Raw genomic sequence first — 23,894 nt, forward strand, 5'->3', positions numbered from 1 at the left:
GTAGAAAAAGATAAACAAAAAAAAAAAAAAACAAAATTGACAGGTTAGCCTTGTAGTTTGTCGCCTATGATAATAAAGAATAATCCGATGTGCAAGCGACAAGGGCATGTACAATGATGGCCTCCATTGCATTATGTCAAAGGGCTAAAAAGAAGAAAATAATATTTCATTAGTGACAATATATTTAAATTGGTAATTAATATTAGTATAGTATTGGAAGGAACAAGGGAATTAGGTGGGGGGATGAAGAGGAGGAGGAGGAGTGGTAGTAGGCAGCGGTAAAGATCCTGTGACCATGTTATTTTATCTTATTTTTACTTTTGTTGTAATCGACTTTCAGCGATAGAAATCCATTTAGAGACAACTAAAGCTGATTTTCTATGGCGGGACCTGGAGTATTTTTCCAGTATTGACTTGTGACGTGTACTTGCATGTCTACAAGAGTCCAATATCATTGTCGCCAATGGGATCAATTGTTCCTCTGTATAACCGGAGTAGTATATGTGATCATCGGACCAGCCTGTGATTCCAATAATGATTTTACTCAAGTAGTAGGCACCTGCCGCGAGCCACGAAGGAGGAGCCGCCACAAGTTCTGGCTCCATTATCGAGGTCTCTAATAAATATTTCGCAACTGTTCTAGTATCATATTCGTAGTCATCGGCTTTGCTAACCCTTCTTAAGAATGACATCGGTCCCGGCCAGCCGAATTCGAAATTTAGCGTATTGATCATAAATCTTTCTGCCCGTAGAACTTCTTCCCTAGAGTATGCGTTGTCCAGCATGTACAGCATATCCTTTAAGGTTGGGCAGTTGATCTCTTCATATTTGGCTGCAATGAAAAGAGCAGCGGCCCCTACTAGTTGTAACCTGTTCAATGTTACTTGTCGTTTGGATAAAAATCTGTCGACAATGTTTATACATAAAAATAGAGTTTCTGGCAATAACTGGAACCGATCATGAACTTGCACAATCCAGTCTATCAAGGTAGACCTGTAATTCCACGTAAGCTCTGGTTGGTGCTTCATGTACCTTGGATTTGGCGAGAATTTTACCTCCAAGAATCTTAAATGCTTGAAAATATCAGTGGTATATTCCGATACCATTACTGGGTCCCATGTGTCTTCATCTTGGGGATCAGGTTCATCGCGATGTAATCTATTGTATACGTACGCGTATAGTCTCTCTGAGTTTTCTGTTACCACAGGAAGTAACGGGGTGAAATCCTTATCATCTGCGACTCCTCCTCTATCCTTAGAGTCTATCGATTCATCGTCTGTATCTCGGTCGTCGTCGTCATCATCAAGCTCCACAACTTCTGTGCCGCTTACAAGATCTTCGTCGTCCATATCGTTAGGGATGATGATCTCTGCCTCTTTATCATAGGACATTATCCGAGAATGTGTATTCACTGTGTTTCCAGAAGAGAGAAATGCAGCATGTTCAGGTTGCTGGAAACGTTGTATCCTCTGATCTGCTTCGCCCGTTACAGCCTTTGATGCGTAGCAAGTGGCGTTATTCTCCTTCATCGATACTCCATCGTGGGATTTCAAGGTCTCGCTGTTCGCATACGCTTTCTTGCCCTCATGATCCTCAAACCGGTTAGCCCTATTGTTGATTTGCGTTGTCACATCGCCAAGAGCGACTCTGGCTTGCTGTTGTACTTGCATCATGTACAGGATATAGACTCTTGCACCTGAAATGTTCAATCAATCAAAATCTCCCAAACTAAAACTCGAATACACACACTGGGTCCTTCTTGAATCGTAGTATATATCGTCTAGTAGTATAGTATAGTATACTGGAAAACAAAAAAACAATTGAAAAAACAAAAAGAAGATGCAAAAAGGAGCTCCACAACAGATCTGTCCGCTACTTTGCTTGTTCTCCGATCACAATCACTGCAAACTATTTGTTGCCTGGTCACTTAATACCTAATATCACCAAATTGAACACCAGCTAACCATAAAATTGTTTTTGTGTTTACAAAAAAAGCCATATACAACATACAGGTTTTCAGGTAACATGTTCAACGATGGTGAATATTATTCATGAAAACAAAGAAAACGCAGAAACTTGAGAAAACGAAAAATGTTCGAATTGAGAAAAGTGTAAACACAAAAAAAAAAAAAAAAAAAAAAACACTTCAAAAAAAAAAAAAAAAACAATTTAAAAAAAAAAAAAAATTAAAAATTAAAAAAAAAAAAAAAGTTAAAAAAAAGGATTCACACAAAAAATACAAGAAGCTAGTTATCATGCATACACATACATACCCCAGCATCTATATCTCAAACAAGTAATTTTTTTTTTTTGTTTTACCCCATTAATCTAGAAGTTACTATTTTTGGATATTCTATGGGATTTCGAAGAAACCACAGAAACACTAGAACATTAGGATACTGAAGACATTGGAAACACACCGGAAACACTGGAAACACACTGGAAGCAATATATTGGAAGCAATATAATCAAATCAATCTATAACAGAAATAAAGAAAGAAAAAACACAAACAAGCGCATGATGCAGGTGTGCGGGTGCTTCCTTGTTCGACGCCCTTGACTTGAACTGCTTTAGGCTTAATACCGAATTTTCGGTGTGGTTTCTCTGAACCCTTGAAGGCGAAAAGGAAACCACTAACCGATGGTCACCCAGGGTTCATTCCGTTTAATGTGGGATTTTTCACACAATGTTCCGTTCCACAACCGCGCTAGCGGGTTTTTATCGCCGGAAACGCTAAATTCTTAGTAAGAAAGTTTTTTTTTTGCCTTTGACGTATATGCAGATTTGATGTTCAAATAGATCATCGTCTGTGGTTTCAAAAAGTTGCAACAGATCTTTTTTAGAGTTTGTAGAAGATCCTTACTTGACACGACCACTTTTATAAAAGAGATAGAAATTGCGATTGGCACATGTCGTTGAAGAAAGGAGAAAAGAAGAGAAGAGAATTTTGGGATATAAGCTATATTTTATATAAGACCGGAGGGGGCTAGTGAGCAATATGGCACCGTATAGGCTGAAACTGATAACGAAGCGAGTTTTGCTCATTGTGTTGATCGTGGGTGCGCTCAACATTTTCTTCTTTCTCGGTGACCTAAAAAGTGCTTTGTTCCATGGACACTTGGGAAGAAATATAGCAGCTCGAGAGCGAGCTGCCATTCGAAATACTATTTCCAGGGTTGACAGGACGGTGGCCAGTGATGCTTTCTTTAATGCCCTGTTCAGTCAGTTGGAAGCAGCTGCGCCAGTTAAGAGAGAATTTGACTGGAAATATACAAGAGTTGGAGGGTGTGATATAGGGGACGTTGGGGTCGATACGGCAAACAGGGATACTCGATTGTCGTATGAGAATCTTGCAAGGTGCTTGGAGCTTCCGGAGAAGAATTACATGTCCTTGAAGAATTCTCATGCAAAGTTCGTTGACTATGTGAACAAAATCGACACCTCTTCCAAGACCTTGGATATCATATACCCTACGAAACGAGGTATTGTCACAGTGGGAGGAGGTCGATATACGTTACTTTCCTATCTAATGATCCAGATGGTAAGACGATCCGGGAGCAAATTGCCCATTGAAGTCGTCATTCCTCCTAACGACGGACCCGAAGAGGATTTCTGTCGTAATATTCAGCAATACAATGCAAGATGTGTTCTTTTCGAAGACAGGTTGCCACAAAAGCTAATTGATTCTTTAAAGCTTAAAACATACCAAGTGAAGGGTTTGGCTTTGCTTCTATCATCCTTTCAAGAGTTCGTTTTTATCGATTCAGACAATATGCCTCTAAAAAACGTCGATAAGGTTTTTGAGTACGATGTGTACAAAGACAACAAAATGGTTGTTTGGCCCGATATCTGGAGAAGGGTTACTTCACCCTCACTTTACGAGATCGTAGGCCTACCGGTAGACCTCTCGGCACGTGTCCGTAATGGCGGTGACGATATTTCGCCCGTTACACGTTACGATAAATCGTACTCTTCACTAGCCGAAAACAAGGCAAATAAACCAATGCATGATTTCTTCGCGACTCTTCCAGATCCAACTACAGAATCTGGTCAAATGATTGTCAACAAGAGAACCCACTTGAAGTCGTTACTCCTAGCATTTTACTACAACGTTTATGGACCCGAGTACTACTACCAGTTATTATCACAGGGTACCTCGGGCCAAGGTGACAAGGAAACATTCATATTAGCAGCCCATGTGTTACACCAGTCATACTACCAAGTGAAAAAAGTCTTGGGCTTTACCGGATACCACGACCCAACACAAGAGACGGGTGGTATGTACAACGGTGCTGGCTTGCTGCAATTTGACCCACAGCAAGACTACGCCTACTACTTACAGCTGAAGGAAGAAGTTAACGCACACTTTGAAAAATATAGCAAATACGATGAAAACTATAGCATTAAGAAGACATTCTACCAGAATATGATAGACAGAATAGGGGACGAGCCTCGTGAGATTCTCTTCCTCCACGCCAGTTTCCACAAATACGACCCGTGGGATCTCTACGTAACAGGAAAATTGGTTCACCCTGGTGGTCAACAATTCAGAGCCTATCCTTGTGCGTCTCCTACTTTTGGCGGCTTCGATGTAGAGCTCTTTCTCTGGGGACATGTAGAGAAGCTGGTGTGCTCCAATAAGCCATTGGAAATGCATTACGTACAGAAGTTACAACAAGACCCATCCCTTTACAGTGCTGTCTGCCAATGGACCAAGGACAGGCTCCATCATCTCCTGGAAACTCATGACGAGTACGTCTCTTACAAAGATACAAAGAAATGTGTCAACATCAAAAAAGTAGTTGAAATGTAAAAACAAAAACAAAAACAAACACAAACACAAAATCATGAAAGATACACAAACAAACCAAGCACTTACACCTCTTTTTTTTTCTTTTTACTTTTTCCTTTTCTCTTCCTGCCTTTAACTTGCAATGAACAAGGGTTGTTGTGTTGGAAGGAAAATTACGTATTTAATTTATATCTAAATCTAATCTTTAATATTATCGTTATCATTTCTTTTTCAATACGATAGGAAGGGTAAGCAGCAGCAAATAGAGGTTCGTTCACTCAATTCCGGAAAATGCCGAGCAATTTGTTTTATGCTGAGCTCATGCAGCTAGTATATCTGTTCTTGTTGCTTTGCAATTAAACGCCTGGTTTGTAACTGTCGGTCCTTTTTCTTCTGCACAGGTTCTTCTACGGCTGCTCGTTTTTGACTACCATTCATCATTGCTCCGGTAAATGAGAAAGAAAAAAAAAGCCGGATCTCAACATGTTGTAGGATCGATTTGATCGATCCCCTTGTACGGTTCGTGAGAATTACGACCCTTACCCTCGCTGATAATGATTACGGTTGCATTGTGCTTTCCCCATGGCTTAGAAATTTGTACTTCAGCTAGATAGATAGTCATTCTTGGTGATTGACTGTGCAACAGAAAAGACGACTACTACTTACTACGGTGGACTTCGGCGAGATATTTGGAAGAAATTAAAAAAAAAAAAAAAAAAAACTTATCTGATTTCCCGATTTGGACTTTCTAAGCGGTGGAGAATGGCTAGCAAACAGAATTAGAATTTTTAAACGGTTGATATATAACCAGTTAAGCGGTATGGTAGAGGTTTTTTTACGAGAGAAGAAGGGGAGTGGTTGTGTTAAGCGGTCGTGTCACATGTCAAGGCAGGAACGAACCCTTTAGAGTGGTGAGTATTCTTTTTTATTATTTCTTGGTTTTCCGTTTGTTCGAACAGTGTTTTTTTTTTTTTTTTGACGGATAAACTAAGGTTATACTTCTACCCCGGAAAAAATACAGTACAATAATATAGAAGGTCTTTTGGAAGTTTAAACGAAACATATATTGCTATTACATGCAACATCACTGAAGAGGGAATAGAAAGAGGTTTTCTGGATGATAGACGTTAAGAAAGAGGCTCTGGAAAATTCCTCTATTGGGAAAGTGATAGGGGATGTCGATGCGAATGTCAAGGATGGTAGCGATGCTTCGACTCCGGTTGAGAAGAAGAAGAAGCAGAGAAAGACTAGATCTACAGCTGGATGTTTCACTTGTAGGCTGAAACGGATGAAATGTGATGAGAAGAGGCCGATTTGTAGCAGGTGTAATCGCAATATGCTGACTTGTATATGGCCGAAAGAGGGAAATGGTAGGTTAACGAAAGAAATGCGCCGATCGATGAAGGAGACGATAGAGCCGTATGCTGGCATGGATCCCAACAAGGCGCATTTTGTGGTTGCTGTTGAAGAGGATGGGAAGCTACAAATCACCACTGAAGATACGGAGCGACACAGTACTGGGAAATCAAAGACCAAAGTAAACTTTACCGGTGCAGGCACGAGTAAAGATGTGAAAAGCTTAGATAAGATAGTCATTAAGAGTCCAATTGTGGTTCATGCGGATTCGACAGATTTCAAGCAGGTTTCCCCAGACAAGCCTGGGACTGCGTCGATCGATTTCGTGAACTACAGTTACGAATCCAAGGACAAAGACTTTGTTAAGTTGGAAAGAGATAAAACCACATCCACGTTGTCCAGTAGCGAAGAAGATTCGATCAACGATGCGTTTTTCTCGACACTACTTGAGAACATGCCTGGTGCAGCATCAGATACCAGAGTAGTGTCTAGAGCCACTGCGAACAACCTGCAACAGTTCAATGTGATTGGATCCGATCCCGACTTCTTTTGGGGTAAAGTCTTTGACATGAATTTCACCAAGCCGCTGATGACCCCAAACTTCAATATCATCTCGCCACTGCCATCAATGGCTACGTTGCCTGCGGCAGACGACACCTCGATGCAGCCGGACTCGTTGTTACTGAGCCAATTTGGAGAAAAGGATTGTTACGTGCTGGATAATGAACAAACAGGTGAGATATACCTAAACCTTTTACAAAACTTCAAAGACTGGTCCAAGCTGAATGACGACGACGATGACTTGTTGTCTATCGCGAACATTTTGTCCAAGTACGCCTTTACAGAGAAGGAGCTGTTGCTGTACTTCACCTGTGTGCACTATTTCTTCCCAGCGATCGGCCCGCAACCGACGTTGCCGCAGTTAACCACCACGGAGACCTTCTTGCCGCTCATCAAGCAGCACGCAGTGGTGAAAGACGTGTTCTTGTGCTGCGGCGCGACTTTCTTGGAATGGTGTCAACCAAGCAAATACAGCGACGTTGCTGAAGAGCTGTATCAGAAGAGCCGCACCAAATTGAAGCAAATGACCAAAGAGGGCACCATCAAGGGAGATGAGACGTGGGCGTTTGCCTGCTTCCAGCTCCTGTGTCTCACGGACAAGTTCAGAAAGGGGTCCGGAACCTCAATGACCGACCGGTGTGTCGACAACCTGGCGCACTCTTTCAACATCATCAAGAAGAAGATCAAGCTCATACAGACCCAGGGCTCCACGGCCACGGACCGGATGCTCATCGAGAGCTTCATGTACAACTACACCGTCTCGCTGTTGGTGGCACGTGACCTGTCCAAGCTCCCATCTCCCTTCAGCAAGAACTTCTACGAGCTCACCAAGATATTGAAGTCGCCGCTATTCGACGGCTGCGACGTGAACTGGATCAACAACCCGATCCTGGGCTCGAGTGTCGAGGCCTTCGAGATGTTGGCGAAAGTGTCCTATCTGAGCAGGTTTCCGCTACCGCTAAGAGAAACAGAGTGGATAGAGCGAGGCAAGCGACTACTAGAAGAATGTCTCTACTACACGCCTCCAAGCCTGCCAGACGAAGTCAAGAACGACCCGCAAAAGTACGCTACCTACAGGCCCAGTCTCTTGTGCGGTTCCATTATCAGCAAGGCGTGCTACCTCCTACTAAGCAAGATCCTTCGTTTTACAGAGTTCAAGATAGACGATTTCGAGATCCAAGGCGTTGTCAAGTACACCATCAAGAGTCTGTGTGCTGTCGAAAAGGGCAACCCGCTTCTCTGTATTCTACTCTGGTCGCTACTAATCATTGGCGCTTTCACTATAGATATGGAAGACAGGCTCGTGATAAAAGAGTACTTGCGCAGCGCTTCAGAAACAATCCATACGTACGGCGCTCTGAAGATAGCCGATTTCTTGGACCTGATCTGGCAGCAGAAAAATATCGACTTGCTCTTTGTCAGGGAAAACCTGAGCCAGGTCGTAATATGAGACACTCACACTCACACTACCACTCTTCTCTACAGCGGTTATCAGCACGATGTGCGGCTGTGGGTGGGTATGGGTGTAAGAATTCTTGGCGAAACGATGCTGCTTACCCTACCCACTTGGAGCGGCCTCGGGCCTATTCTTGGCTCTGCAACCCCTTCTATGTAAAAAATGTATATACACGCATACACGCACACAAAATCCATATTCTCATTTTCTTGTTGTTTTAGAGCGGCGCGGCGTCTCGTCTCGTCTCGTCTTGGGCGGGCCGGCTCCATCCTGCGGCCCCTCCTGCGGCCCCTCCTGCGGCTGCCTCTGGGATCCCGCTGCCGCCTCCGCCTGCTCCTTTTAGCCACGCCCGCTCTCTCCCCCAGACCCTCCCGCACTCCCTACCGCCACATATCGGAGAAGAGAGGAAAAAACACAAAAACACAAAAACACAAAAAAGGCAGCACACACCCCTCCCCCGAAAAGAAACGTACGGACGGTTCTGTAGTGACACACCCGCACAGCACCGCTCGGCTCCTCCGCCCACTCCCGCCCCTAAATCGCTAAGCTAAGCTAAGCGATACTCTCACGACCGCTGCTATCTAAGCGACTATCTCGAAAACTCGCTTATCCAAGAGACAAAAACAGGCCAAAACAATATCAAACAAATATCACACAATGTAGCAACACGTATTATTGCCCACGGCGACCACTACCCGCGGTTTGCCGTTCCTACGTGTACCATACTATATACTGTATACTATAGTCAGCATGATTATGGCCATAATCATGGCCATAATCATGGTCTCGCCTCGTGTTCTTGGGATCCCGGATTCCAGTAGTTTTCGGGATGTGTGTGTGTGTGGGTGTGGGTGGGTGTGTCCAGCTGAGGCAGGAATGGTTCCTGGCTAGGTAAAAGTTTGGTGGTGCTGTTGTTGGTGCTAGTGGTGCTAGTGGAGACCAGCTTGCGCCGGTCAGGGTAAAACCAAAATGCCTGTGATAAGCGAGTTTCCCAAGAGTCGCTTAGCTGGAGGAATAACGGATAAGATAAAGCTTGGCTCGATAATAATAGTGTTCGGGTACTTATCACGGCCGAAGGTCCTGATGTGCCATTTTCGTGTATATATAGAGTGCTTGGAAGCGTTTCCAGTTCGAACAGTTTTTCTTTCACAGTGTCAGTCCTGATAGAGATATATACATTTACTATACGTAATTTTAAATACACTCCGTAATAACAACCAAACACAACAGCACTCGTACTATTATTATTAGTGCACAATTTACTTTTAAGGCGCAAGAAAGAACACACACACGATATACATAATTTCCAAACCAGTCATGAATGTCGTTTCTCCACCAAATTCCCCAGGCCACGAACATGCTGAACTTGAAGTGAGTAAACAACGTCACTCGAGAACCGTGGTCCCGCTAAATCAAACCCACGATATTGTCAAGGCATGTGAGTGCTTGAACAAGGCGTTCGCTTACTCGCCTGCTAATGACTATTTGTTGAAGAAATTCTTCAATGTGCCAATCCAAGAAAAGTGCAGCAAGGAAAGGATCAACTCGATGTTGGCCTACCACTTGCACCTGTACGACGACTTTGGTGCTGAGATCGTTGAGGCCAACAACTACGATGCAGTTGCGGTGTGGACCACCCCAAAGTCGCATTTCGCTCAGGACAAGACCAACGATCCGGTCTTCAACCAGATCTTCTTCGATCTGTTGAGCGACAAGACCAAAGAGGTTTTACCACCTGGTGTGGGCTACTACTACCTCTTTATCATCGGTAAGGACCTCACCCACCCTGAAATCAGAGGTTCCATTCGGAAGATTTTCGAGACGTATAAGGCTAGAGCCGACGCCGAAAATTGTGCTATGGTCTTGGAGGCCATCACTCCAAAGGCCAAGTCCGTTTACGAATATTTCGGGTTCAAGAATTACCTCGACTTCCAGTACGGTCAAAACGAAGTCGACTCCGAAGGTAACTACGACCCTCATGGTGAAGGTTTCACCGGTCATTTGATGATTTACTACAAGGACGAACTTCCAGGCGCCTTGCCATAAATCAAATGACTTAGATACAGTGGAGCGAGAATTGTGAGGTGGGTTGATTGATTGATTCAATTTTCTTTCTTTCTTTCTATCTATCTCCCTCTCACACGCTAACACAGTTCATTTTCGGGTTTCCTCTGAAAATAGCTGTCTTCTCTCTTCACGGCTGCTCCTGGTGCGTGGCCACCCATCAGCCTTTACCCCCCAACTAACCCACAAACAATAAAAAATGAGTCTCTTTAATCTTTTTTTTTCTTCCTCCCTCGTCTATGCAAGAGCTCTTTTTTTTGATAGAATCCCCCGTTAGCATTAATAGCATTTTATTCTCATTAGATGTTATTACGATTCGAAGTTTTTTTTCTAATAAGGTGGGCTATTGCTGACCTGTTGTTCATCTAGCGTATTCAAGGTTGTTTCGCTAGATAAGCAGTAGGGTTTTAGCAATAGCCTATTTTTTTTTTCTAAACTACGATTCCAAAAAAAACACAGAGAATAATTCCTAACCTTTACGCCAAACTTCAGACATACAAGTAAAATATTCACATTTGCTCACTCTCTTGTTGCGCTTGTGCTATTTTATTTTTGTACATGAATGGGCTTGGTTTATTGCATTAGTTATTATCTCCGATAATTTTAACTACTACTCTTTTTACTTCATTGTATAACCCATTCTCAAATACTTGTCAATTTCTTTATACTCTATTGTTGTTACTGTTACTATACTGTATCTATGTGGAAGGTCTGTCTATATTTATGCGGCCTTGTCTGTAAATAAAAAGGCTTTCCCACTGGAGTTGCCCCCAACTATCCAATTTTGGGTCGGATGCCAACTGAGCACAGCGGGGACAGTCGCAGTTGGTAGGTGGGCCAATTGCACACCGGCGCTGTTATATATATCGATTGCCCTCTTCATGTTAGCAATGGCAAAAACGTCCATATTTGGCTTAAACCGGGCCTTCAAGATACTTGTCCATCTACCCGTTTGGCAGTTATGTTTTAGGGTTAGCTTAGGCTGAAGTTCACGATCAGGAACATTGCTGACGTCGAATAACCTAATTGTGTCATCGTAACCATTACACACTAGTGTTCCATCCATAGGAGAGTACGATACTGCAGAAACACTGAGTCTAGAATCGTACACTGACACAACCTCTAGCGATGGGAAATCCTCGTACTGCGACCATTCGGGTTTATCAACTAACTTTCTTGTATCCCAGATTTTAAGCGTTCTATCCAATGAACCGGTAGCTATCTCATAGGGTCTCTTGGGATTGATACTAAAAGAACCGATCTTTTTGTCCGCCAACCTTTTCAAACTTAGATCTGAAGGTTTAGTACGGGTGTCGAAACTGGTAAACTCACCACTTAATGTGGTGAGAAATACCGTATTTGGATCATCATAACTAAACTGGAAATCGCTGATACCCAATGCATCGTCGTATTCATTCTTTAATACCAGAATCTCTTCGCTCTGCATATTTTCTAGATTTATAGATCTTAATGACCCATCATAAGAAGCTGTTAGAAGTCTGCTACTATCCGTAGCAAATGTGTCAATCCTTCCCACATTTTTCGTAAATAATTTGACCCTTGTGATGTCAGGCTCCTCCATTTCATCCTCGGGTTCAGTTTCACGGACGTTCCATAGGCCAACGTTACCAGCCGTATCACCGCAGATCACAAGCTTCTTATCGACGGAAGGATGGAAATATGCTGCAGAGATCCGCTCAAAGGTCAACTTAATTTCATTGGGTTGGAATATGTCATATAATTTTAGATCGAAATCCTCTTGTAGCTGTTGGACCTCCGGGGTTGGCTTCTGGTGTTTTTGTAATTCCTTGAAGAAATCTCCAGATGAAAAGTTCATTTTAGCAAAACTGCTAAACTTATCCAATAAATCATCCTCGTTTTCGCTCTTTATCAAATCCGCAATCTTAACATCCCCTGACACCGCAGTGTTCTTCAATTGCTCCAATGCCTCCATATCACGGCTGCTGTTCTCTGTCTGTCCCATCTTCAGAAGCTGATTATCGTTGACGTTAGGAATGCCATCCCCATCGACTGTTTCCCCTCTAAGTCTTCTGGATCTTCTTGTAGGAATTGGCGCAGGCTTAGGCTCCCGTTTTGTAACCCTTTTAGCACCCGTATTCCTCTTCTTCTTTTCTTTATGTGGGCCCCCATTTTCATCCACGCCAGCTTCGCGTTTGATCTCAGATGAGATGTTGCTCAAATTTAGCTTCTTTAACAACTCATTGTTCCTCTTAATATTTTCAAGCCTTTTTAGCTGAAACTCTGTTAATTCACCCATTGTTCCCCTCAATTAGCTACAGTATATTATCGTCAGACAATCTACCGTTTGAACCTTGTGTCTTTTTTCTTCTTGTTCTTCTTCTCACGAGGAATGTATATGCAATCGCGCTTTTCGTGTTTGAATCAGCCTTCGATTCTTACAGTAGAAATATCATCATGTCTTGAAATTTTGAAATATGAGGATGAGATGAGATGGTGATACCTATGATTGACGGTTAAACGAGACAGAAAGCAAACTACTAAATAATAAGTGGCACATATAGGACCTATATGCTGATTATCATAGGAGGTCAAAAGTTAAGAGATGTCCAGCAATATTACTAGTCTGTTTAATCCACCCCCACAGAGAGAATTATCTGAAAATGAGACCAAAGATTGTGTACCATGTCAAATAATGGCTACTCTATTCTCACTTGGTTTTGGTGGGTACTTGGCTAGTGGGAAACCTTTCCAATATAGTGAGGTGGAGAAGAAGAAGGGAGTGACTATGGAGGAGTTTATTAAACGGAATCCCAAATGGTGGGTTTCGTCGGCTAGAGCTTTTGGCGGAGCTTTAATAGCGTTTGGATTTGTAAGAGGGACCGAGGGATGGTTGTGGAATAAGGACAAGACGTATAAGACGTATAAATAAAGCTATTGAAGTGTTTCTGTTAAACGATAAAAATCAAAGATACATGTGTGTAGTATATATTGTTTGTATATACGTATTAGGTGTATGTATTGTCCGTCTTTCATAAGTAATGACGATTAATGATGCTATAAAGGATCTTGATGCAAAAGTAAGGGTGAGGGTGAGGGTGAGAGTTAGAGTTAGAGTTAGAGTTAGAGTTAGAGTTAGAGTTAGAGGAGCGGGAGAATAGAAGAGAAATTGTCTTTTTTTCGATTTTATCTTCTAACGGATCCAGAGGACCTTGCTGCGGTAACCGCTAGGGCTGCTTTTTCTAATTGTCTTTTTTCTGCCTTATTTCTTTCTGACTCTTCTCTCTTTATCATTTTATCCTCTTTAATCCGCTTCTTGACTTTCTTACACCAATGCCTGAACTCTTTTGCAATTGTGTCTCTTGTGTTATATTTGCAGATAAAATCATGGCAGATGAGTTCCTTCAAAGAGGATCTTCCCCTCTCCTCTTTTATGCAACATCTGTTAACAAAATCAGTCATCTGGATTGAAAAGTGTTCATGTTTCGGTAACCTTGGCGCTGGTTCGTTGACGATTCGTTGTAAAAGATCAAGTATACCTTCTGGAGTGTCGTGGTGACCACCAAGTGGGAATTCCCCGGTGGACAACTCTATTATCATCAGTCCGAGTGACCAAACATCGCCCTTAGTGGTGTACCTGCCACCCTGGATACGTTCTGGTGACATGTAAGTGGATGTTCCAACAAAAGTGTCTGCGAGGGAGTTTATCAGTGTCGTTGAAACACCGAAATCACAGATCTTAACGCTACCCTTGGAGCTGATAAGGATGTTGGAAGGTTTAATGTCTCTGTGGATGATCTTGTAGTTGTCGTATAGGTAAATAAGTCCGTTCAAAACGCAGTATGAGATTCTGGAAAGCGTCATTTCGTTGAACCACGACGTCTTGCACGATATCGGCAAGTTTTTCCTTTGGCAATCGGAACGGTACACGGTGAGGATTTTGTCCAGCGAGCCGCAATCCATGTACTCCATCAGTATTACGATCTCGTTTGTTGTTGACGGGTCGTAGAATGCGCCGTAAAACCCAACGATGTTATCGTGGGCCTTGACGTTTTTCATGATTGTTAATTCTCTGACCAGCTGGTTCTTCAACACTTCTTTATTCTCGACTGGGATAGTCTTCTTGGCTATGATACTGGAGTCCGGCACGTGCAACGTCTTGACGACTGTTCCCGAGTTCCCTGCACCGATCTTGCTCAAGCGAACGAGGTTTTCGAGCTGGATTCCGTTTTCCGGCGTAAGCGACAGCCTTGCAATCTGTGTAGTAAGGGTTGCTGTTTCATCCTGGTTCTGGGCCATGCCGGAACCTGCGTTTGCTGCAGATACTGACACAGCTGCGCCCATAGCCATGGGCATCGTGGGCGTGGTCCCGCTTGTAATTGATGACATATCTGACGCGCTCGAACTGCCGGGAAGCACAGAAATGCTCTGCAAAGACGTGTCCCTGTTGAGAGACGCAATTGCCTCCAAAGTGGGCTGTTTCCTCGTGACATTGCTGCCCACAGATCCTTCCAGCGGGCTCGTGCTGCCGGCTTTCGGGCTGTCATCGCCAGAAGCAGCAGGCTGTAACGTCAGATGTTTCAAGTTCTTTCGTTTGAGGGTCTTGGGTCGAAACAAGTTCGATGTGTCTGGTCCACCGGAAGCCTCTTGGCTTAACACTTCGACGGCCATTGCAGTGGAGGGCTGGGCGTTAGGTTAACAAAAGCAGCAGGAAAGGGCAGTACTGTGTTGCTTGCTTGGTCTTGCTGAATGAAGACCTCCGTGTATCTCTCTTGACAAGACGCAACACCTTTACTTCAGGCTCACTAATTTCCTCTGATTGACTACCTACACAAAACGAATAATCAATCCTCTATCAACAACCGGTTGCACTGTCGAACACCTTCTCTTTTCTTTGCAGCCTGTCTCATCTCAAGATATAATATATACTACTTATATTTATATATATAAATATATATATATATATATAGCATACTTTCGGAAACAGAGAACTGTAATCTATGTATGAAACTCAGGCTTTCGAACAGAAAATGTACCGGAAAAGACACGAAATATCTCTTGAGCAGTGCACAAGCTACACCAGTGCCCAGAGTGTCGGTGGTAGGGAGAAGGAGGGCGTGGTCTCGCTTGATATACAGTTGGTGTGGTGTGGATTAACGCCGTTCTTCAGCAGCGGACCCTTGCAATGGGGCATGCCTGCTATTGTCTGTCGGCACATGCATACGAATTGTATGTAATTTATGTATCGTATGTATAGTATATGACAGAGCGGATCTGTAGACCGAGCCGCAGCAGGGCCGTGCTAGGGCAGCAAAAACTGAAAAACTGAAAAACCAAAAAAAAAAAACCATTTCGTTACCCGGCGTCTTGAGATTTTTCCCTGGAGGACGCAGAGAAAGAGAGAGAGGGAAGAAAAAAAAAGGTTCGAATGTAGTATCACGTGAGTGTGTGATATTACCCGGTCTGGTGTGTATGGGTGTATGTTTTTATTTCATTTCATTTTTTATTTTTTATTTTTTATTTTTTTTTTTATCTGCTACGCCCAGACGAGGCGGCGACAAGCAGGATTTTAAAGGTTTTGTTTGTTTTAATTTTATATTTTATTTTATCATATTATATTAAAAATTAAAATTCATATTAGAAGTTGTTTTTAGACTATTCCATACATTGAAGTTATGAAGGAGAAAATGGGGTATTTGAGCGGATAGAAGCAGGTTTAATTAATTTATTCCAAGTGAAGTGTGCAGAAGTAGACGGAGTTAGAGTGAGTTATAATTCTAAGATATCTGAAAGAAGCCAATCGGTGTAATTTTTAGTGAGAATTTTTGAGAGACTCTTGAGAATCTATCTATCTATCTATCTGAGAAATTGAAATTGAAAACAAGAAGACAAGAAGACATAGCAGCTTACCGATATGAGTGATAATAGTGTAAGCGACTGGAAGACGCAGTTGAATATTCCAAAGAAAGATACCAGACCGCAAACGGATGATGTTTTGAAGACGAAGGGCCGTTCGTTTGAGGATTTTTACTTGAAGAGAGAGTTGTTGATGGGTATATTCGAGGCTGGATTTGAGAAGCCATCGCCTATTCAGGAAGAAGCTATACCGGTTGCGATTGCTGGGAAGGATATATTAGCGCGTGCCAAGAACGGTACTGGTAAGACGGCCGCATTTGTTATACCAACGCTTGAAAAAGTGAAACCAAAGCTAAACAAGATCCAGGCCTTGATCATGGTTCCCACAAGAGAGTTAGCATTACAGACGTCGCAGGTGGTGCGTACGCTAGGGAAGCACTGTGGTATTTCCTGTATGGTTACCACAGGTGGTACTAATTTGAGAGACGATATTATGAGATTAAACGAACCAGTGCATATTCTAGTTGGTACGCCAGGTAGAGTACTAGATTTGGCCTCAAGGGGAGTAACAGACTTGAGCGAGTGTCACTTGTTTATCATGGACGAAGCAGACAAGATGTTGAGTCGTGACTTCAAGGTCTTGGCGGAACAGATACTTTCGTTCTTGCCTGAACGCCGCCAACTGCTTTTGTTCAGTGCCACCTTCCCAATCACCGTCAAGGAATTCATGGTGCAACACTTGAAGAACCCACACGAAATCAACTTGATGGACGAGTTGACGTTAAAGGGTATAACGCAATTTTACGCGTTCGTGGAGGAAAAACAAAAACTCCACTGTCTAAACACTTTGTTCAGCAAATTGCAGATCAACCAGGCAATCATCTTTTGTAACTCGACAAACCGTGTCGAACTATTGGCTAAAAAAATTACTGAGTTGGGCTACTCTTGCTACTACTCTCACGCAAGAATGAAGCAATCGGAAAGAAACAAGGTCTTCCACGAGTTCCGTCAAGGTAAGGTCCGTACCCTTGTCTGTTCTGATTTGTTGACTCGTGGTATCGATATCCAAGCTGTTAACGTCGTTATCAACTTCGATTTCCCAAAGACTGCAGAAACTTACTTGCATCGTATCGGTAGATCTGGTAGATTCGGTCACTTGGGTTTGGCTATCAACTTAATCAACTGGAACGATAGATTTAACTTGTACAAGATCGAACAAGAATTGAACACCGAAATCGGACCTATCCCATCCCAAATTGATAAATCCTTATATGTGGCTGAAGACAGCTCGGCGGTCCCAATTCCATTCCCATTGGAATCTTTGCCAAACGCCCGTGCTCCTGGTCAACAAAATGAAAGCGCTGACCCATTGCCTCCTCAACAAACACAGGTGCAATTCCACGCTCCTCCACAACAGCAACAACAGCAATTGCCACAACATGTGCAACAGCAAATGCAACAGCAACAACAACAACAACAACATTACCAACAAATGCCAAACCAACAACTACATCCACAATCTCAGCAATACGCTCAACCACCTCTTCCACAACAACATTACCAACAACAAGGTTATCCTCCTCAAAATTTCCCTCCTCAAGGCTATCCGCCTCAGCAATATGCTCAACCTCCTCAACAATAAAATAGAGACCTAAGCTAGTGTCATTGTACTTTATTTTTATTTTATTTTTTTGTCTTTCTTTTGTTTCCCAGGAGGAGAAAGCCTAGTGAATACCTACTTTCCTTTGTTGAAGACACAAGCTGCTTCTTCTTCTTCTTCTTCTTTCGATACATGCGAAAGAAGAATAATGCTCGTTATTGCTTACGATCTGTTTTAAAAATCAAAACCAAGATAATTGGAACTTCTGAAATGTTAAAATCAAAATTAACGATGAACATTGCAAATTAATTCTTCTGTCAATTGTTATAAGAATCGAATTCCTTTTTTATTATTACTATTACTATTACTATTACTATCCTTCAATTCATCGTCATACTCACCGAAATCGAAATCGAAACCATAATCATCATCATATTACATCCTGTTTTGTTCAGGCAAATCAGTAACATAAAAATAGTGGTTTAATGACTCGTACATTAGACGTTGAAAAAAAAAACATTAAAAACCTGAAAAAAAAAAATCAATAACCAATTTCATCTCAATTGGTACTCTAACTGCTACTCTGAAGAAAGTAGCAATCATTTGAATGCTATTGTTATCCTATCTTCTTTTTTTTTTTTTTTTTTTTTTTTTGGAAAGCTTTACAATGGTGAACTACACAAACAATGACTTATTACCTTGTCATGAAATTATGAAATCGAACAATCTTCCATAGCAGTATACATTCTGCTTTCTATTCTTATTGATGTGTTTCTAACGTTAAAATATTATTTTTACCCTATTCTCGCAACAATGTTTAGTCACTATCAGAGAATCGTTCAAAATTGATTTCATTTCCACGTTGGAATCACTGTGTATCTACATATTGTTTTAAATATGTATATAAAAATCATCTAATTCAGTTCCAAAATCACCATCATTCATGTATAAAAACATGATCTCCATCGAAAATCCTTATCTTCTCCTATACCTTTTTTCGTGTATCTCATTCGAACCGCTTTGGATAATTTGTATATATCTATATATATTTTATTTTTTATATAAAAACCTATTAGATATTGAATCAAAGCTGAATCAACTAAAAGAACGCACATTGATATCCGTAAAAAGACCCTTTTTCCAACATAAGAAAGTCACCAATCCGCCATGTCTTCCTTTGATATCAGCGAAGAACGTGCATTGATCAAAGCAGCTGATAGATACATTTCAGAGAAGATTGAACAACACTTCTCTGAGAAATTCGCTCCTAAAACCCTTATAATATGTGGATCTGGTCTCGGAGGTATTTCTACCAGGGTTTCTGAAACCCCTAAGCCTTTGGTTCTACCTTATTCATCTATTCCAGGATTCAAGGTGAGTACTGTTCCAGGTCATAATGGTGAATTGATCTTTGGATTCATGAATGATTCTCCAGTGGTTTTGATGAATGGTCGTTTACACTCTTATGAAGGGCATTCCTTGGTCGAGACTGTTCATCCTATCAGATCTTTACACATGCTAAACTCTATTGAGACATTGATTGTTACGAACGCTGCTGGTGGTATAAATGCTTCGTTTAAAACTGGTGATTTGATGTGCGTTTATGATCATATCAATTTCCCTGGTTTATGTGGCTTCCATCCATTAAGAGGACCAAACTTTGATGAGTACGGACCAAGGTTTTTAGCTACGAGTGATGCCTACGACTTGGAACTGCGTAAACTATTGTTTGCCAAGCAAAAGGAGCTCAAGATTGAAAGAACTATCCATGAAGGTACTTATGCATTTGTTCATGGTCCAACGTTCGAGAGTAGAGCAGAGTCACGCTTCTTGAGAATGGCAGGTGCAGATGCTGTTGGTATGAGTACCGTGCCCGAAGTCGTCACAGCTAGACATTGTGGCTGGAAAGTACTTGCTTTGTCTTTGATTACCAATGAATGTGTTGTTGACCCTCCAGCCAGTGTACGCGATGAGAAACCAGTGCCAATTCAGGAAGGTAAAGCGACCCATGCTGAGGTGTTGGAAAATAGTGCTAAGGCTTCTAAAGATGTTCAAGACTTGATTTATGCTATTGTTGCTGAGTTATAACGAGAACTGAAGATAAGAGGAAAGAGGAAGAAAAGAAAAAGCCCCTCGGTATTAGGTCCTCTTTGCACATATGATATCTACGGTGATTGTGCCCAAGTCTGTTTATCATAATGCTTTGTAACGCCTAGAAGTCAAGAGTTATAGCGAGGAAAGGTTAAAATATATTCTAAGAATGTGGCTGTTGCCTTTTTATTTCGACATAGAGAGCATCTAGTCATGATATATAAAAATACACACATATAGAAAAAGTGACTAGTTATTATATATCCTGGGTTTTTATTCTGTTACTTGACCTGCAGGTTCCCACTTACCTTCCAAGTTTTCTTTCCACAAGGTAACAGTGTTATCACCACAAGATAGGGCTAAGATATTACCTGACAAAGACCAGCTAGCTCTCCATAACACATCAGGGAATTTATCTTCTTTTAGTAAAGTCTTTTTCCATGTATCTTCATTGTTATCTTGGGTCCAGATGATACAAGTACGGTCCTGTGACACTGAAGCTAAGTAGGAGCGAGATAAGACTGTTGGTGACCAAGCAACATCTCTGACCCAATCAGAATGACCTTCCAGAGTATGCTCAAGTAGGTAAGTGGCAGCTTCGGGATTAAATCTCCAAATTTTTACCAGATTGTCTGCACCACCAGTGACAAATCTGCGTACTTGTTGAGCGGAGTTCGTAGAGTTGGAATGGGCAGAGTGTTGCTGTAATGTAGCTGGTGCCCAGCACGCGGTATTAGCGCCAATCGCATGCGCGTCGATAATAATTGGTGCAGTGGTTCCATTTTCCTTAAATTCGACTACGGACACCTTACCATCACTAGATGCTGCTAATAGTAGTGGGCCGTATTCATGAGGAGCCCATTGAATACTATTCACAGATGCAGAGTGCACCTCGTGCGCAGCAATTTGTGACCATCTGCCGTTAACTTCTTTCCAAATCAAAACCTTACCATCATAAGAACAAGAAGCCAAAATCACACCGAACTTTGGATGAGCCCAATCAACTTGCCAGACAGGACCCTCATGTCCTTGTAATGTATCTATTAACTTATGTGTCTCTCCATCAACCTCGAAGATCTTAATCGTGTGGTCTGAAGAACAAGTTGCAAGTCTCTTGCCATAGTAATCTAGAACTGCATCATGAATCAGCTCTGTGTGAGCATTGTTTATCGCAACCATGATGAACTGGTATTATAATTTCCACTTAATAATAATGAGTGGCACAAACTTTGTATCCAATTGATCAATTGGGTATCCTATTCATCCAAAATGCTAGATAAATAAATATGTAAGACTTGTTCATCATTAAGATTCTTTTGTTTCTATGTCGTTTGGATCTCTAGAACATCACTGGATCCGGGTAACATTTTAAATATAGTATACAGTTTACAAATTCTGGAGCAGTTGTGGTGTCTAGGAGGGCCAAGGAGGCCATTTGAACCGTGTTACCATAATCCGAACTAGATTCTTAACTCACTGGTTATCTATGGTGTTGTTCTTTATGCAAGTTACTCTCATAAAATATTTTAATTTTACTCTATTTATTTATTATCATTATTCTGTTCATCAAAGAATCTCTATATGGCAAAGAACATGATGTTCAGATCACCCCCAGGGGCTTCAGCATCCAAGTTAGCATCTCCATCGCCGTCGTTATTGTTGTTACGCCTTATAGGAACCCCATTAACCCGGATATTTAAGTTTCCTCTGAAAAATGTAACGATAAACGAGCCCAGAATAATACCTAATGTTATAATAATCATTAGTAGATCCTCGTTCATGTCGAATATAACCCAGTTGATGAATTTTGTGACTTTCTTGAGCCACTTTATATTTCCAACCGTCTTAAGTAGGGAAGTTTTCGGACCATTACGTGGGCCCTCTCTTACATGTTTTGATGATATTCTTTTCTTATAAAACAAATTGGTCCAATCTGATGACCTGCTTCTATGAGGTTTCGATATATTCAACGATGCAAACTTCTTTGAAGCCCATGATAGTATCCAATGTACGTAGAGTTTCAGAAGAGTTAGTTTAAGTGCCAATGAGTCAGGGAGGTGTCTTTCATAAAGACTCTTGGCAAGATGGAAGTCCTGTTCCACACCGAGACCATGCTCGTACATATAACCTAAATTCCAAATATTTGGAGAACTGTACGAGAAATACGTTCTGTGCTTATTGAAAAAGTATCTTTGGTGCTTCATGTACAATTCAACGGTCTTTTTATACTCTCCAACTTCAAAATACATGTTTCCTGCAACGGTAGCAGAATCGATAGACCCCTGTTGAGCTGCGAGTAGATAATAACGCAATGCTGTCTGCCATCTAGCCTCTGGGATGTTAGGAGGATCTTCGAATAGTCTGTTTGGTTGGTACATAATCCAAGCTGCTGAGACTTGGGCATTCAAGTATCCCTGCTCTGCGGCCATTGAATAATACCATAGAGCTACCTCAGATTCTCCTCTTAAGAGTGCTAGAAATGCATCCTTCAAATATGGGGCCATGTATTGTTCATTGCTCTCCACAAACTCCTTATAGTTTTCCAGTGGGTAATTATAATTGTATGTTGTGTGTTCTCGTATGGATTGTTTAGCATTTTCGAAATACGATGGTATATGTCCCATACCTACTGACCGATCCAATGCATCTTTTATTTCATCTTCTCGAAGAAGGGAAGGGTTATCACATCCTAGTTTCCAAAGATGAAATTTGTCGGAGCCTAAGCCATTGTTAAAGATGGTTTGTTTTTTGTAGAATTCTAGGGCTCGATTTGGATCATTTCTATAGTACTGAGCAATTACACCAAGATATTCGTTTGCCGAATTGTGTCCCTTTACAGCCTCGTTAAGTATAGCTGCCTGCTTGAAGTACTTTTCAGCTAAATCTATATCTCTTTCAACACCTTCACCTCTGAGATAATGAATTCCCAACAATTCTACACACAAAGAAAAATAGAATTTCGAGAATAGCTCCATTGTAGACACTTTATCAATGTATTTTGCATAAGTTAAGTTTAATATCGATGCAGAAGCTTCTGGATTTCTAAGTATCGTATATGATCCGTAAAAGTTGTTTAGCGCAACGTAGTAAATATCGCTGATTTTATCCGTTTCAAAATCATCCTCCTGTTGGTAAATAGAGAACTCATCGTACTCAGCGAAACCATTTCCACTGCTTGGGAAAAGAGACTCCACCTCCTTTGGTTTTTTCTTTGTTAATCTCTTGGCAGAGCTATGATGGTGTATCCTTTGTGATCCCATTAGCCCTTCTCCTGTTAGATCAGGAATTTGCACATTATATGACTCTATGATGGGGAAATTAATGAACCACTCTTCATAGGAGTACTTCGATCTTAGAGTGTTCGCAATACTCTCATATAAAATGAGAGACTTCGATTTGTCTTCAATCAAATCTACTCCTCGATCGTATCGGTAAGCTAAGGCTTGTTTAGCTTGTAGATTTTCTAAACGTGCAGATTCCTGTAGATAGATCAGGGCTTTGGCGGTATCCTTCTCAATAGTTCCAAAAAATCCAGTAGAATACATGACACTGAGTTCAAAAAGAGCAGTGGAGTTCTTTCCCTCGGTAAGCTGATTGAACTTCTCAAGGTGATAATGTGCCAAAGTCTTATTGTGAGGAAAGCAATGCTTACCATACAAGAACATATCCTTTAATACCCAATGAGCATCTGATTGGTGTGATCCTTCCAGGCTGGCATGTTGTAACAATTGGTAAAACTCCATCTGAGCCTCTGTGATTGAGTCTTGCCAAAATTTGTAATACTCCCTTTCTCTCTGTCCCTCGTAATAATCCATAGGAATTGTGAGCCTTATTCGATCATCTGCGAAATTTGCAAATGGATCATACTCGAGAGCATTGCTTCGTCTTAGATCCTGAGGAATTGGTAGCTTGCCAAGTAACCGTTGTGCGGAGTTCCATGCCTCATCTCCGTTACTTGCACTATCGGCAAAGCGTGTAAGGTGAAGTAGGAGTATATACACCAAATGAATCAACATGACCATTTATCGGCAAATTTTCTTCTAGCCAATAAGTCCTTTAATGTATCCTATTCTTTTGTTGATATTGCAACTGCAGGTTAGACCTTTTATGCCCTTAAGAACAGCCTGTTCTTTATGCT

At 41.6% G+C, this 23,894-nt stretch overlaps 11 protein-coding genes across 11 annotated transcripts; 6 read left to right on the forward strand and 5 right to left on the reverse strand.

Annotated features, from left to right (window-relative positions):
- Positions 1–314: 314 nt before the first annotated feature.
- Positions 315–1,673, reverse strand: CLB3 (B-type cyclin CLB3; the record flags this gene model as incomplete). The annotated part of the gene is made up of 1 exon (XM_022821498.1): positions 315–1,673. The coding sequence occupies one exon, from the start codon at positions 1,671–1,673 to the stop codon at positions 315–317; it is 1,359 nt and encodes a 452-aa protein (XP_022677853.1).
- A 1,326-nt stretch (positions 1,674–2,999) lies between these two features.
- MNN5 (alpha-mannosyltransferase) lies at positions 3,000–4,814 on the forward strand (the record flags this gene model as incomplete). The annotated part of the gene is made up of 1 exon (XM_022821499.1): positions 3,000–4,814. One exon carries the CDS (start codon positions 3,000–3,002, stop codon positions 4,812–4,814), a length of 1,815 nt encoding a protein of 604 aa, XP_022677854.1.
- A 1,096-nt stretch (positions 4,815–5,910) lies between these two features.
- On the forward strand, positions 5,911–8,160 carry KLMA_70242 (Zn(II)2Cys6 transcription factor domain-containing protein; the record flags this gene model as incomplete). Its single annotated transcript, XM_022821500.1, has 1 exon — positions 5,911–8,160. The coding sequence occupies one exon, from the start codon at positions 5,911–5,913 to the stop codon at positions 8,158–8,160; it is 2,250 nt and encodes a 749-aa protein (XP_022677855.1).
- Positions 8,161–9,483: 1,323 nt separating this feature from the next.
- On the forward strand, positions 9,484–10,212 carry KLMA_70243 (uncharacterized protein; the record flags this gene model as incomplete). Its single annotated transcript, XM_022821501.1, has 1 exon — positions 9,484–10,212. The coding sequence occupies one exon, from the start codon at positions 9,484–9,486 to the stop codon at positions 10,210–10,212; it is 729 nt and encodes a 242-aa protein (XP_022677856.1).
- A 739-nt stretch (positions 10,213–10,951) lies between these two features.
- Positions 10,952–12,508, reverse strand: CMR1 (Cmr1p; the record flags this gene model as incomplete). Its single annotated transcript, XM_022821502.1, has 1 exon — positions 10,952–12,508. One exon carries the CDS (start codon positions 12,506–12,508, stop codon positions 10,952–10,954), a length of 1,557 nt encoding a protein of 518 aa, XP_022677857.1.
- A 306-nt stretch (positions 12,509–12,814) lies between these two features.
- DMO2 (Dmo2p) lies at positions 12,815–13,141 on the forward strand (the record flags this gene model as incomplete). The annotated part of the gene is made up of 1 exon (XM_022821503.1): positions 12,815–13,141. One exon carries the CDS (start codon positions 12,815–12,817, stop codon positions 13,139–13,141), a length of 327 nt encoding a protein of 108 aa, XP_022677858.1.
- Positions 13,142–13,395: 254 nt separating this feature from the next.
- Positions 13,396–14,880, reverse strand: STE7 (mitogen-activated protein kinase kinase STE7; the record flags this gene model as incomplete). The annotated part of the gene is made up of 1 exon (XM_022821504.1): positions 13,396–14,880. The coding sequence occupies one exon, from the start codon at positions 14,878–14,880 to the stop codon at positions 13,396–13,398; it is 1,485 nt and encodes a 494-aa protein (XP_022677859.1).
- A 1,243-nt stretch (positions 14,881–16,123) lies between these two features.
- Positions 16,124–17,707, forward strand: DHH1 (DExD/H-box ATP-dependent RNA helicase DHH1; the record flags this gene model as incomplete). The annotated part of the gene is made up of 1 exon (XM_022821505.1): positions 16,124–17,707. The coding sequence occupies one exon, from the start codon at positions 16,124–16,126 to the stop codon at positions 17,705–17,707; it is 1,584 nt and encodes a 527-aa protein (XP_022677860.1).
- Positions 17,708–18,832: 1,125 nt separating this feature from the next.
- Positions 18,833–19,753, forward strand: PNP1 (purine-nucleoside phosphorylase; the record flags this gene model as incomplete). The annotated part of the gene is made up of 1 exon (XM_022821506.1): positions 18,833–19,753. One exon carries the CDS (start codon positions 18,833–18,835, stop codon positions 19,751–19,753), a length of 921 nt encoding a protein of 306 aa, XP_022677861.1.
- A 276-nt stretch (positions 19,754–20,029) lies between these two features.
- On the reverse strand, positions 20,030–20,935 carry SEC13 (GTPase-activating protein SEC13; the record flags this gene model as incomplete). The annotated part of the gene is made up of 1 exon (XM_022821508.1): positions 20,030–20,935. The coding sequence occupies one exon, from the start codon at positions 20,933–20,935 to the stop codon at positions 20,030–20,032; it is 906 nt and encodes a 301-aa protein (XP_022677862.1).
- A 398-nt stretch (positions 20,936–21,333) lies between these two features.
- Positions 21,334–23,778, reverse strand: HRD3 (ubiquitin ligase complex subunit HRD3; the record flags this gene model as incomplete). Its single annotated transcript, XM_022821509.1, has 1 exon — positions 21,334–23,778. One exon carries the CDS (start codon positions 23,776–23,778, stop codon positions 21,334–21,336), a length of 2,445 nt encoding a protein of 814 aa, XP_022677863.1.
- Positions 23,779–23,894: the final 116 nt, after the last annotated feature.

This window comes from Kluyveromyces marxianus, chromosome 7 (genome assembly GCF_001417885.1).
Source record: "Kluyveromyces marxianus DMKU3-1042 DNA, complete genome, chromosome 7".
Lineage (NCBI taxonomy): Eukaryota > Fungi > Ascomycota > Saccharomycetes > Saccharomycetales > Saccharomycetaceae > Kluyveromyces > Kluyveromyces marxianus.